A 14,651-nucleotide genomic window follows, 5' to 3' on the forward strand; every position below is an offset into this window, starting at 1 on the left:
AGCCCCTGACACCTCTAATCCTCCTGAAAAATGGTTTCATCCCTTATCCTTGCATTCCAAAGTGCCCCCTCTGTTTGCAGTAAAAGCACTCGGGGCCACTTACCTTTCTGTTCGTGTCCTTCTTTGGCTTTCCTTGGGGTCGGTGGGCTTGTGCTGGCTTCCCTGGGTTTTTGACTTGCTCCTGCTTTTGGGCTTCCCTGACTGCCACTACCAACACCCTTGCCTGTGCCTTTTGCCTCTCATCTTCTCATCTCATATAAACCTTCTCAGCCTCCCTTAGCAATTCCTGCATGCTTTTCTCCTGCCAATTTTCGATTTTTTCCAATTTCTTCCGAATATCCTCCCATGATTTGGCCACAAATTGAATTTTTAACAAAATTCCCCCAACGGGAGAGTCAGGATCCATCCCCAAATACATTTGGAGGCTTTTTCTAAGCCTCTCTAGCCATTCGGTGGGCGTCTCATCCCTCCCTTGACACTCCCCCAACACTTTACTGGTGTTCTGTCCCTTTGGCACAGCCCCCCGGATACCTTGTATTACCATGTTCCTCAGTCCTATCATTTTGAGTCGGTCCTCCTCCACCTGGGCGTTCCACTGTGACCTCTGTTCAGGCCATTTCATGGCCCCACTCCCACCCTGGGGGCTCCTGAATTCCCAGTCCTTTATAGCAGCCTGTCTTATCATATCCCGCTCCTCGGCATTGAACAAAGACCTTAATATAGTGGTGATATCATCATATGAATAAATGCTGTTTCCCAAGAACTCATCCAACCTCTCCACCACTCCTAGAGGGTCATCCATTAATTTTCCCATTTCCCTCTTAAAGCTCTGACATCCCCCGTGTTAATTGGTATGTTTATGTATCCGATAACTCCAGGAGCGGTGGGTACTTCCCTTAGAGGGTAGAGGTTGGGTCTATCATCCTCAACAGTGTTATCCCTCCTCGTTTTCCACCAGGTTCTACTGGCAGGAGGAGATGCAGATCCCCCAGTGTAGAGTGTGTGGCTAAAGTCACCCGTGTGTTGTATGGGGAGCGGGGGTTGGGAAGGTCCCAGTGCATCCAAGACCGCTGGTGCTGCGGGCTGTGTACTAAGTGGCGGTGCTGATGCCTGTGTGGGTTGCGATGGGGGGGCTGCGGAGGCGGGTATGGGGGCTTGTGCCTGAGGAGGAGGGACCTGATATGGTGGCGGGAGATTCTCTAGGGGTTCCCATGCACTGCTAGGACTTACCTTGTTGCCAGAGGTCTTAACTGGGAATAGTCTCGTACTAGAGTATTCCCACAACCTGGTATATTTCATTTCTTCACTGTCCGGCCCGTTTTCCCTGTATAGATGGTCAAATAGGGCTTGGCACATTCTCATGTCAAAAGTGCTGTGTATGGGCCAAAACGTACCCCTCCCGATTTCCAGGCCCCCCCATACTTCTACACAATAATATTTTCTCCTTTAATTTTCCCTGCCTTGCAGGACATTCTTCCCAATGTTCCAACATCCATCCCAGGGGGCTTTCTCTTGGGATCTCGGGCACACTGTCCCTCTTTCCCTTGTTTGACCCCCCTGATTTCTCTGGGTTTTTTCCCTGGATCTTGCTTTTCTTTTGACCCATTTTTAGAATCTCCTTACCATACCTCTGTGTCGATCCCTGAAAATGACTCCAAAACCAGCCTGTCGTCACAGCGCGTGTGGCTTGACCAAGTCTTATCAGCCTACCAGCCACACAGCGAACCGATCTGTGGGTTTTTGGCTGCTAAAAATGAGCTCTCTTACCTTTTTTTTTTTTCCTGGACTTCTAAGTCCCAGGTCGAAGGGGTTTTCCAATCCTCGAGTATCCGAGAATGCTCCTTCCTCCTCCGATCCTCCCATGACCGGACCCCTGAACCCCCCTTTGAGTTGCAGGCTTTATTATGTGATGTGAGTTTCCCCAGTTTCAATCGCTTCCCCCGCAACTGACCACTTTCCTCGCAGAAGAGTGGAACTGTGATTTTGGGATCCACTCTCGCTCCATGATGATGTCACGTCTCACACACACATCTGATCACACCCCACCCAACTACGCAATACTTATGGTCCTTTTTCTTGTGTGGATTCTTCGTGCACGTAGATTTTTACGAGTGAAAAAAATTAAACTGCGGACTTGGAGATTCTGCTCTGAGTTCCTGAGAGCTCTGGGCCCGTTTTTATCCCCTTTTCTGATTGTGGCTTTCTCTTTAGCTTTTAATTCGGGGTCTGATTGGTTCCGCAGGTTTCCCGATCCCGTCTGGCCACTGAAATCAGTGGGGTGCCGCCCGGACCGAGGACAGGGAGCCCTTGGATGGCCCAAATCAGATCACATTGGGCTCACCAAGATTGTTATAGGTAAAAATTGACTCAGCCAAATTAAAAGAAAAAAAACAATACATTTTATTACAAGGATCAAATTCTATCTGAGCCAGCCACAAAGAAAAGGACAGAGCCGAGCCCGGGATCAGCGCTGGGTAAGACACAGGTTCAACCACTATAGCAGAGGGTGTCTCCTATGCTTCACACCACCAGTCTTGTGCGAGCAGTTTTTATACAGTTTATTTTGCTCGAGGCCAGGATTTTGGCGATCAGCCTTTTCTTTCCATTCAAAGTCCCACATATTCATAAAGTCTCTTTTCTCTGTGCCGGGTTGAACAATCCGAGGTCCGGGAAGAGATGCACTTTGATGATGGAGTTACCGGAACCTGGCATTGAGATGTATCTCTTGGTGGTTCCAGTGACATTAATCTTGGGTAGTTGTCGGGACAATCATCGTCTGGGAGTTCCTAGATCATCTCAAGAAACGACTCATCTCCAAGCTTGCTACATGTATTAACTTGTAAATGAAGCCTTATCAGCAATGGTTTTGACATACATGATACAACCTTCCCCCTCCTTCTGCCCTGGCTTGCTTGCTATATTTTTGTCATATAAAAACTCCTATCTATATATTATTTTATAGGCACGAATTATGCCTATTACACATAACACTTTCAAGGTATATCATGGCGATGATTTGCATTTGGAAGTGGTATTGTTGAACTAGAGTGGATAGTACAGATGTTTGCAGTTGGTACTTGCATTAATAAGTAAGCATGAATTATAAAAACACCACTCACATTGAAGCTTTTCTAGATTCAGGTTGGTCTGAAAGACAGGGAGTAGTATGATAGTCTTTTAATATCTCAGTACTATTTAAAAAAAATTTTTTTTAAACCCAGGTTTATGACCCAAAATACGGACTTTATGGAATGAAAGATTTCAGCTGAAATGAATGGGAAACACTGGAGAGAAATGAGTAGCTGTAATGAAGATGGAGGTTTTATGCAATAATGGTTCATACTGACCTCTTGCAATTTCTAGTAAACAAAATTAATCTGAAATTAATCATGATTTGAACTTTCTAATTTGAGTTTGGTGTCTTTTCCTCTGTTTCTAATGGAATATATCTTTCTTTTGCTATATACCTCCTTCACTATTTCTTCATCTATTCCTGCCTTCCTGGGTTCTCTCCTGAGCTGACTTATGGAAACAAGAAAATGAAAAAAAAAAAAAACCAACTCAACCAACCAGCCAACCAACCAACCAACAACCAACCAAAAAACCCAACCAAATAAAAAGAAAAAAAAAAAAAATCCCCCAAATAAACAACCCACCTGCACTTAAAAATCCCCAACAAAAAGTCCCAAAAGAAACAACCCTCCCAAAAAAACCAAACAAACCCCCCCCCAAAAAAAATCCCAAAACAAACAAACAAAAAATAACAATGAAACAAAAAAAATCCCACAACTGTGTAGACCCCTTAGCTCTCTTTCATTTCTGTTGGGCATACTTGATTTTAATGTAAGCCCACAACTGGGTCTCTAGTCACCCTTTGTGACTCCAGCATTTGTATAGGGTTTCAGTCTTGCAGCATGCACCTTCGTCCCTGACTAACGTGGACCTTTCTACTGCTACAGTTAAATTTGAATAGGAAATGAAGCACACTTTGCTTATGGCTGGTGAATACTGAGAAAACTTGCTTCCCTTATTCCAGGTGGCCAAAGCTAAAATGGTGATCATTTAGCTATGGAGCCTGGGAGTAAACTTTTTCCTATTTGACTGCTGTTGATATGCCAAATTCTCATCCTTCAACCTAGCTGCAGCTAGGTATTTGGTTGTCACTGGGAGCCAAAGGTGGGCTGGCAGCTCTCCAAGTGAAAGCTCTGCTTTGCCACATATATTTTAGACAAGTTCAGTCAAAAGTTTACTATGTCTTTTACTTTGAACTTAAACGAGGAAGAAAGTTAGAGGGCTTTCTGGGAAAGCCTCTTGAAGAAGCTGGGCATAACTTAGCTTCTTTAAGAGTTACACAGCAGCACTGTATGCAATTTGTAATTATCATAATCTAACAATCTTTAGGTTAGTTATTCTCTTTGTGTGAAAGCTAATGTCAAAAAATCAATTCCTCAGTCACCAGAAAAGAACAAAACAGACTTTCCAAGACAGAGAATATATGGAAAATAATGAAAATTGTCACACTATTATATGTGGGGTACTTTTGCAGTACAGACACTTTGAAAAGTGGAAAACTCCTAAAGGTGAAGAAGAGCAGTCACACTTAGGCTGTCAAACATCTCAGCCACATGTATGTAGCTGTAGGAAGTTTTGAAAGCACAGGTGTGTTGCTGCATCCAGTTGCAGGTTGGCAGTAATTAGCAACTGGCTTAACTACTTACTTGCCATTAAAATTTGTTGTTAATTATAAGTAGGGTCAATAAGTTGTTTTGGTTTGTCAGACCAAGCTCTGCTCTTAGCAGTGATATTGATGAACTGCAGCTTTGTAAATGTCATGGGAGAGTGCTGTTGTCCAAACTCCTGCCCCTCTGCTAATTCATAAGTCAGTCCACTGTCAGTTTTTCAAGAGACTGGTTTTTTGTCTACAGTTCTATAGCTCCAAAAATTGTATCTCTACTTGTCTAATGGATTTGTTAAAGTGTCTCCTTTTCATGGACTTGTAATAGCAAATGGTATCTAATACATTTTTAATTAGTTGATTAAAATTAAATGATTAATTAGAGATTATCTTCTGTGAAGCAGAAGAAATTATGCCAGGAGTAATCAAACATTAATTACTGAAGATTTTGCTGATCAGCTGTCTGCTGAACATGCTATACTGTAGGTGTGTGATAGGAATGATGCCTTTTCAGGCTTACCTAAAAACAGAAACCAGACAAAATTAAGAGAATAAAAAGCAGTAATACTTACTGAAGGGCCTTCAGGTACATTTAGGGCAGACAGAGCCCACCCATGGACTACACCCAAAAATGGATGATGGGTCACAGGTTTTCAGACTTTTATAAGTTTGGTCCATTTGCATATTGGAGGTTAATCTCCAATTACAATTTCAGGTAATGAAGTAATTTACCCTAAGTTTGCTCCTACCCCCAGCTCACTTTTGTTTGCATTTCTTGGGGCCTGAGACAGTGAGGTGTCCTTGATTCCCAGGCCTAGAGAGGAATTGTTTTGTCTGACCAAAATGTGAAGACAGTAGTTAACACTGAATATGGAGTTTAGAGTGACACACTAAAGAATTACAGGATTACAAATATATGAAAAATATAAAAGCTAAAATCCTATGGCATCAGAAAAAGTAAAACTTTTCCATAACTTGAACTCCAAAATAGGTAAACTGTACCTCAATCTGTTAGAGATGGAAAATGCTATTTTCACATATATTTTTAAGTCATACTGTTTTAAGGAGCATATTAACCTTTAATTGCCTTCCATGTGTACTGCACATAATAGTTCAAGATTTATTTAATATTCATCTGGCATTATAGCACTATAAAACTGAGTAGTTTATAGAGGGTGATATTATCTTTCATGGTACAAGACTGGTGGCAAATCTCCTTTTATCACAATCAGACATTAGATTTTACTTTCAGGGTTACTACCTTGTTGGTTCCCTTTGCTTTCACCTCAGCTTTCCTGGTTTTGGTAGTTGGCTGTCAGTGCAGCTCTACATTGTTGGTTTTTAAAAATCATCTGGGGAGAGAGAATGTGTGTTGCTTGTTTTGTGCATGAGGAATCATAAAACACATACATTAGCAAAGGATTCAAGAAGTTACAGTTTACATTTAAACTATGAAGATTTTCTTTTTGAGCAAAAAATCACCTGCAGTCCAGTAGGACAGCCACATGAAAAGCATTCAAGTATGAGCAGTCTGACTATACCAGTGACAAATAATTTGAAGTGTTTTATGAACTAAGAACTGTTGTCCTGGATAACCAGAGAGCTGAGCCATTTCCAGGTGGACTTAGAAGCATCCAACCCAAATATGAACAGGAGAGTTAGGTTCCAAAATAAATTATTAGGAGTAGACATTTGTAGTAGACAAAGCCAAATATGTTTTTCCTCTTCTGCTTTTATATCAACAGATGATGGAAGTTATTTAGTTTATACTGAAAATGTTGGAATGTGATAGTCAAGCAGAGTTGTCACACCTGTGTTACGCTTTCCTGGTTGTCTAGACATTCCAGCCTCCGTTCATTCCTGTGGATCTGAATCCATCACCTGTGCTTAATACTTATGTCTGTTGAAAAAAACTAAAAAAACTAAAAAACTAAAAAAACTAAAAAACTCCTCCAAATGGTATGTCAAGAACATGCTCTTCTAACTTCAAACAGGCCTTTAATTCTCTTGGGTTATGTGAAGTATATTGGTGTCAAGATAGAAAGATTACTTTAAAGAAACCAGGTGTTCATTCTCTGAGATTTTTTTATAGACTTACCCATATATCTCCTGCTGTTTTCAGCTACATCAGCACAAGGAAGCATGTATTTTTGACTGTAGTGCTGCAAGCTTTTCATCATCTATGAAAGATGCCATCCAGTTTGCTGTAGTGGTTGTATGTCCTCCTTTGGTGCAATTTGCCTTGCATTACTTAACTCAATTTCCTTCTCTTGAAAATGAATCTTATTCCATCTTCAAAAAGTTAAATTTATTCTTTGAGTTTTATTCTTTGAGTTTGAGACACTGATGCCACAGTTCACTCCTCTTTTCCTTACCTCAGTCATCTGTCATCTTTCCAAAGCTTCAAAAATCTCAAGAGAATGCAATGAATGTCAAAAGTGCGAAGAGTGCTGTCTTAGTAAGTTTGACCTCATCAGGAAAATTTTCTTCTTTTCTTCTGTTTCCTTTTCACCCGAAATGACTTCTTCAGGAAACATCCAATCTTTCTGTAATTCAGTGGATCAAAGTGCTTTATTGTTGGATCTTAATCACATATGAATGGCTCCAGAAGGGATCAGAGCTCTCTTTGTTCATTAGAGGCTTCTAGGCCAAAACCGGTGCCAGCAGCCATAAGGGAAATATGTAGACCTCTGTTTGGTCATTCAGTGAACCATGTCACTCTAGGTTTGACCTTCACTTCCTTGCACTAGCTTCCTTCTGCAGGAAGGTGGCCTAGACCATGGCTGTAAAATATATTAATGCTAGCAATTGTAAGCAAAGGGATTATTTTTGTCTGTCTTTTTGATGTCTCTGCTAATTTTTCTCCACGCTGTTTCCTTCTTCTTAATGCTATCAGCTTTAAGCATGAACTAGGTTCAAAATGTTCCAGATTTGTCTGTATCAGACAGAGTGTAGTCTACAACATTGTGGTGTCACAGTGTCTTGCAAAGTGTAAGTGCTAAGTATGTGCTAATATCAAAGTGTAAGACCATAAATGTTTGGGGTTTTTTCCCATAAAATATGTTTCTATTCTGCTAGGTGTTTTGCATATTGGTACTGGTTATAGGTAGATGGACTGCTCTATTAATAAAACATTTTTGCCAAGTGATTTTACTTCTTTATAGCCCATCAAGATACTGGTAGAGCATAACAAGACATAACAGTATTGAATAGGACATTAACAAGACATTGTATTTCTCCTTTTGCTTCAGCTGTGCATTTTTGGGGAGCCATTTTAATGATAATGTCACTTTATGTTTTTATATGATACAAGCTGTGGTGTTCTTGCTTGTAGACTAAGGTGTAGTTGATATCTAAAATGCAATCCAGTACCTTTCTTACACTGCTATATCAAGAATGAATTAACTGCATAACTGATAATAAACTTAATATCTCTGAATGTTTGTAGTGAAAAGAAGATGGAGAAGTTGCACGTTATTCAGGGTATTAGGGTATTTGTGCACAAACATGAGTGTTGTTGTTTATTCTTGTTAATGACGTGCTTTAAAATGTCATCTAATGAAAAAGCCAAATCAAACAACTTAGCTGATCAATCATATACTCTGGATACTGAAAAGAAAATAATTGAACTGTTTGTGTTTGCCCTTTAGGTTAGAAAATTCATTGGCAAAGTAAGTGACAGAGTGTTCACAGAAATAAGGATTGGTATATATATATATATATATATATATATATGTATATATATATGTATATATATATGTATATGCCTTGTGAGTGCCCGGGCTATATAATTAGAACAGTATAATGTTTTGTATGAAATGAGCTCTCTTATTGATAATTCAATAAGAATTCTCTCTCAATAGTAATTGCTCTCTTCCCTCCCACAAAAACAGCTGAAGATCTAATCAGACCACAGGACAGTGGATTTTTTATAGGATCCAGTTGTACTTCTTTCTCCATGCTTGTCTTTAATGTAAACCCAGGTGATTTAATTTATACCTTCTTTTTACTGATAAATACTGTTAATACATTTAAACTCTTGTGAAGGAAACAAAGGAAACATGTTTTGTTTTCTGTTACAGATATTGCTGTTCAGTCTTGATTTTTCTAAGCATTGTTCACTTTTCAGTGTACTCTTCTTCAAATGTTTAAGGATATTTTGCAGATTTGTGCTTTCTAGCTGGCAAACATCAAGCTGATGCACTACCAGCTGGACTGGAATTTTTAAAATATGAAGTAATTTTTGCTGTCATGGATTAGACATCTTTAGAAGCAGGATGTTTTATTGCTTTTAAGTAATCTAAAGTCTTTTTATATGGCTGATCTCTACTTACCCTCTCCAATTCCTGCTGCACTGCCTGTGGTCTGACTGACATGATGATGACACTCTCATTTCTATTAATCTGTCTGCAACTGGTCTTATAAAACAGTGTGGCTGGTGGCACTCTTCACTGCATGTTGAGTAAATTGCTGTACAATGTGCAAATATTTATTTGGAGTCTCAAAAATTTGATCCATCTCCAAAACAGTATTGCAGTAGGAAGCATTGCATCTTTTCCCACTTTTCTGGAGCAATGTGTAAAACACTTTGTAATGTTAATTTTTAAAAGAAATGTTGTTAATGCTTCATCTTATAAGGAGGTGATTTCTTTAGTGAGAAGACAGGTGGAAACATTACATTATTAATATATCAAATTCTAGCTCTTTACCAAGTAGACCTTTTTTGTTATAAGTCACTGAAGCATCTGAATTATTAGCAGCATACCATTAGTACACTGATTCACTATAAAACAATTGGACCATTTTTCAGTTATGGAAGCAAACATAAAACATTAGTTTGCAATTTCTAGTATTTTCTGTAAAACTGGCATGATCTGTCTGTCTCTTTATATAGGACTGTGCTAAAAAATCAAATCTAAAATGTTATTTAAGAACATATTTTTAGTGATATTTATATATATATATATATACATATACTTAAATTCATTATGTCCTTGCAATAGTTTCTCTTTCTTTGAAATCTGGACCATGTAAGGCTGAAAACTGTGTCTCTGAGCTGGAGATTGAAGAATATTCAGTAACCTGTTGCTGGTTATCCCCTTATGCCACTCACTGAATAATAGGCATAACAGGAGAGTAATACTAAATCTAACTGGAAGTGCCAAGAAAAAATCTATTATATAGTGCTACTTTCAGACTATAGAAAAATCACAACTCAGATTTATTTTTGGCGTTAGTGGTTGAAAGATGTTCTATTTGTTGTTTTATTGCCTTTGTAATACTTTGGAGTTGCACAGGCAGTGGTGATATAACAGTAGATAATATACTATACATCTTGGCCTAGAAATAGCAGAATAGTTTAATAATATTAAACCTTTCAATTACTGCCTCACAAATGGCTATTTGTTTTTGATGGGTTTCTCATTCAAGTAACCCTTGACCTCATAAAATACTAATCTCATACTGCAACTTACGCTTTATAATGCCAGATTTTTCCCATTTTCAGTTTATGCAGTTAACTTGTATCAAGTTTAAAAATAATGCTTTAAAAGAATCAATTTCATGGTGAATGCATCTAGTCAAACAACTCATTTAAACAACATCTTACTCGTGTGTAGCAGACCATTTTACACGTAACTGAGAGTTTTATAAGCCTGTGTTTCAGACAGGATAATTGGTTGTTTCTCATATGTGAGCTTGAAATTTAAACTTGTTAGCTTCAATATATAGAATCTTTCCTGGTTTGGTAAGGAGTATTTAGTTATGGTCATTTTAGCTGTCGACATATGTAATAATTCATTATCAGGAAGTGGTAAAATGGTACCAATTTTGAATATGTTCCGTAAAAGCTAGTGGTTATAACCTTTTAGTTTGTCACTAGTAGTCAGCAAACTTAGCCTATGATTTCTAATGTAAAGTAAATGAAATTAGGAATTGCAAATGTGCGGATTTCTGACTTATGTTGAGCACCAGAACCTCAGAATTTAAAGAGGGGATTTTACTTCTATTAGACCCCAATTTTGAATAGACAGGTAACTGTCTAAGGTAAGCAGAGAATGCTTAAAAAAATCTGTTGCATTAAGTTATTTTAATAAAATGATATTAATCTTCTCATCCCCATAAAAAGTTAGTGTCAGCTATACATTTGCTATGTTGATTTCATTTTCAGTGCAGTGCTTACCCCAGGTGTAATGCTAGGGGCTGTTGGTAAAACAGCAAGTCACATCCAAAGGTGGAGGGAAGGAGCTGTCAGCTTTCAAAAGCTACGTTTCCGTTTGTGCTAGAATCACTTGACAGGTATCTGCTTTTGTTTTTCATTGGTACAGTCATGATAATTGGGGCATTACTAGGACATAGCACCTGCCTCCAGATGCTTTTTTTCAGAAATAATCTGTCTTTTCAATGACTTTAAAAGTATTCCACAGTTGGCATGTACAAAGAAAAGCCTTAATTCACTTAAAGTAACAATAGCTTTATTACAAAACCTGTTTTATGCTGCTTCAATATTATTTTCAGTAGCTCTCCTTTAAGAAGACCATAGATTTTACAAATGCTGTCAGTCAGAGTTTGGCCATTCTTTGGAGAGATGAAAGGGATTTTTTATAAGGGCATGTGGTGATAGGACAAGAGGGAATGGCTTTCAAGTGAAAGAGAACAGGTTTAGATTAGGTATTGAGAAGAAATGCTTTACTATGGGGAAGTTAAACATTTAAACAGGTTGCCCTGAGAAGCTGTGGATGCCCCATCTCCAGAAGTGTTCGAGGTGGGATGGGACTTTGAGCAACCTGGTCTAGTGGAGGATGTCACAGCCCATGGCAGCGGGGTTTAAATAGGATGATCTTTGAAATTCCTTCCAGCCCAAGCCATTTTATGGTACTTTGGGGCTGGTTTGGATTTTTTTATGTAAAGGTTGATATCCTTCCCGAGGTACCCATGTATCTTTCTTCCGTCTTGTATGTGCAGTTCTTGATTATTTAATCTCTTTCCTTGAAGTGTGGATCAATATAATATAGGGAAGTAATCTCTCAATGCAGTAACAGAAAAATATTCATTACTCATTCCCTTCCCATGAAATATTTTTACTAAAAAACTTTTCAGAAAGGTGGAATTCGCTGCTGCAACCTATGCTAATGGAAGGAATAACTCTGTCACTTAAAAAGCAGAAAGAATCTTTACCTTTAAGATTAAGACTCAAAAGAACAATATTCTTCTTCAGCATCTCATTGCTTTCACCCATCTCCTCCAAATCCATGTCTTTTCTAGCACCACTGTTGCAAATCTCAATGCAAGTTAGTTTGTTAATATTACTTCCCATTCACTTGACTTAAAACATTCTGTCTTGTTGTAAAGTGCTCACTTTTTTCCATATCTATGATTGCTCATGCATTTCATATCTTTTTAGGGTTAGTGACAGATTTGTTTTGCACATGGATGTTCTCCTGTGTACAGGACTATATCTGAATTGAGCTGTGTAATTTTTCTCTTGGTATCCTTTTGCATTATGAAGAAATCTGAAAGCAGTGAGGGGGGCCTTACTCAAGCAAGCCCTGGTCAGAAAACCTGGAGGGGTTCTGCTGTAATTCTAGGTGGAGAGTTAAAAAGTATCAAGAAATAGATGAGTCTGGAGCTGCCTGGAATAGTAGTTTTAAATGGTGGCTTGCTGTGATTTTGGAGGCATTAATTTTCTCAGAGGCATGGATCTAGAAAACACAAAGTACAGACTCGCATCCTCTAAACACAGGGCAGAAAGAAATCCTCAGAAAGAGGTCCCAGAGAAGTTCCTGGTACTGGAGCAGCTGGGAGGGTCACAGAGCCTGTGGCATTTTGACAGCCAGGAACTGGACCTGGCAGTGGCATGGTCTCTGGGAACAATTTTTACTTAACAAGTATTTTATGTTAACTTTTTCAAATTGATTTATTACACAGTTTCTGCTTTTGAACAAGGAATGGTTAATTGCAGTTAGTTCAGGGCTTCCGCTGCCTCTGTGCAGACTGTACATAACAAATAGTTCTCCCATTGGCAAAAGACCTGAAGGGAGGTTGGAACCATCCTATACTAACATGCTGTGCTCTGTACCTGGTAAGGAGCAAGGGAAATAGGCACTACTACTGTCTGTGTCTGCTTGTGGGAACACACCCCTCACAAAACCACAGCTGCTGCTGAGTGACTTTTCTTTTGTGCTCAATCTGACTGTTAACTTGGAATAGTGTCAGCAGTGTGAATGTGAGGAGCCAACCACAAAGCCCTTAGAAATCCTGCTCCTTGCTGCTGATACAGGGGTACAGTTATCTTAAGTTTAAATTTATCTTATATTCAATCAGTTATTCTTGGTACAGCTTTTTGGTACTAGGATGTGCTAAGAATACACTAAAATAGAAAATTGTCCTTATATACAGTAAATTGACAATTTTTGTGTCTGTGCTCTATGTGCAGGAAAAAAGATATGTGAATTTTAGATGTCCTCCAAATAGCTATCTTTAACCAGGGCTAATTTTCAGCATTACTCTTTAGGATTTTATTCTAAAACTTTATGTGTAAGTACACAACTGTCAGACAGTTATCTGTGGCAACCCATAGTACTTAATAAAACACAGTGGGTAAGAGAGAAAGTAAAAGGAGTAGTAACTTAAGGTAATGTTTGATTTTCACTTCTGAGTAATTCTTTGAAGTAAAATAAAGAATTAAAGTGGCGTTAAAGAAAAATATTTTACTATGCTTTCATTGCATGCATTTTGTACAGTATCCTCTTCTCTGTTCTTGTTTCCCTTAACACTCAAGATGCTCTTTCACTCACTCTAGGGTTGGATAATTGTGAGCCCTTATCTTGTTTTCCTGGTTATATGGTTATATGAATCTTCATCTGGAAGTCTGGATTTCCCTATATAAGTATGCTGCTGCTCTTCTCGTGTTATTTCTATTGCTTCCAGTTGTAAGAAAAACACATACTTATATGAAAGGAATATCCTGGGTCAATAAGACATGGAAGGCAAAGTATAGGTGTTTGTTTTTGGCAGCTACACAATTTACTATTTCTTTTGTACAAAACAACAGAATCTAACAAAAAAAAAATCTAATGCACTGTAGTACACTGTTGTGTGGTAATACAAAGAGTGTGTGCAAAGAGTTCATGGATCCTAGTGGCTTCTCAAAGCCTATCTTTGCTTCCATCCTCATACAAATCTCAGTGATACTTCTGCAACCTCTGCAATTTTCTGTCCTCAGTCTCATCCATCTTATTTTTCCAGACCCAATGTAACATGACTCTGTCTATCTGTAAAAAAACCACCCCAACTTCTCTGTTTTAAAAACCTTCCAGCTCTTTAGCTCACTCCCCCTTTTCTTGTCTCCTGCTTGCATTTGCCAATAATCTGTGCTCTCTGGAATAGCGTGGCTCTGTGGATTTGTCAGGCATCCTATTTCTTCATTCTGAATAGTTAGTTATCTTCTTTAAAATACATTTCTTTCAACTATCACTTGTAATCTGAAAAGTGTTGTGACTTGTGGCCACTGGAGATAACAAGGATGGGAACATGCACAAAGCACTGTGTACATTGCTTTAAGTGACTGCATTCCCCTTTGTAAAGACTTATAAGCCAAAAATATCATCCAGCTCTCTTACAAAGTTGAGTTGGATGTGTTTCAGGTAGTCTTTTATAAAAGGCAAAAATCTTAAAAAATTTTTGTAAAGCTGTACAAACTAGAAATACCAATTTGTAAAGCAGTGACCACTACTTATGAGATGTACTAAAAAGCCTCTGATGGTTTTGTAATCTTGTCTAGAGAAATTGCTTACCCTGCTATGACACAGAAATGCTGAGGAAGACAGACTTGTTTTTTCTTTTTATTTTACTTCAGCAGGTTATATTTTAAAGTTAAAAAAAAGGCAGCTCAATTACATAAATTTGATTATCATATGTACTTAATAGACTCATTGCAAATTTTTAACGTTGTGCATACAGACTTTGGATTCCTTGG

General features: G+C 38.4%; 1 protein-coding gene across 8 annotated transcripts in view; it reads left to right on the forward strand.

The window, feature by feature from the left end:
- ARL15 (ADP ribosylation factor like GTPase 15) overlaps positions 1-14,651 on the forward strand; it is a 281,674-nt gene that overhangs the window by 244,367 nt on the left and 22,656 nt on the right. The window contains exon 8 of one of the 8 annotated variants that reach the window (XM_054002689.1): positions 3,222-3,324. The exons of the other annotated variants lie outside the window; for them this stretch is intronic. Within the exon in view, the coding sequence (XP_053858664.1) occupies positions 3,222-3,269 (48 nt within the window). The 3' untranslated portion in view covers positions 3,270-3,324. Of the gene's footprint in view, positions 1-3,221; positions 3,325-14,651 lie in introns of those variants that run through there. 8 annotated transcript variants of the gene reach the window in all.

The sequence above is a fragment of the Vidua macroura genome, chromosome Z, assembly GCF_024509145.1.
Source record: "Vidua macroura isolate BioBank_ID:100142 chromosome Z, ASM2450914v1, whole genome shotgun sequence".
Classification (NCBI taxonomy): Eukaryota; Metazoa; Chordata; class Aves; order Passeriformes; family Viduidae; genus Vidua; species Vidua macroura.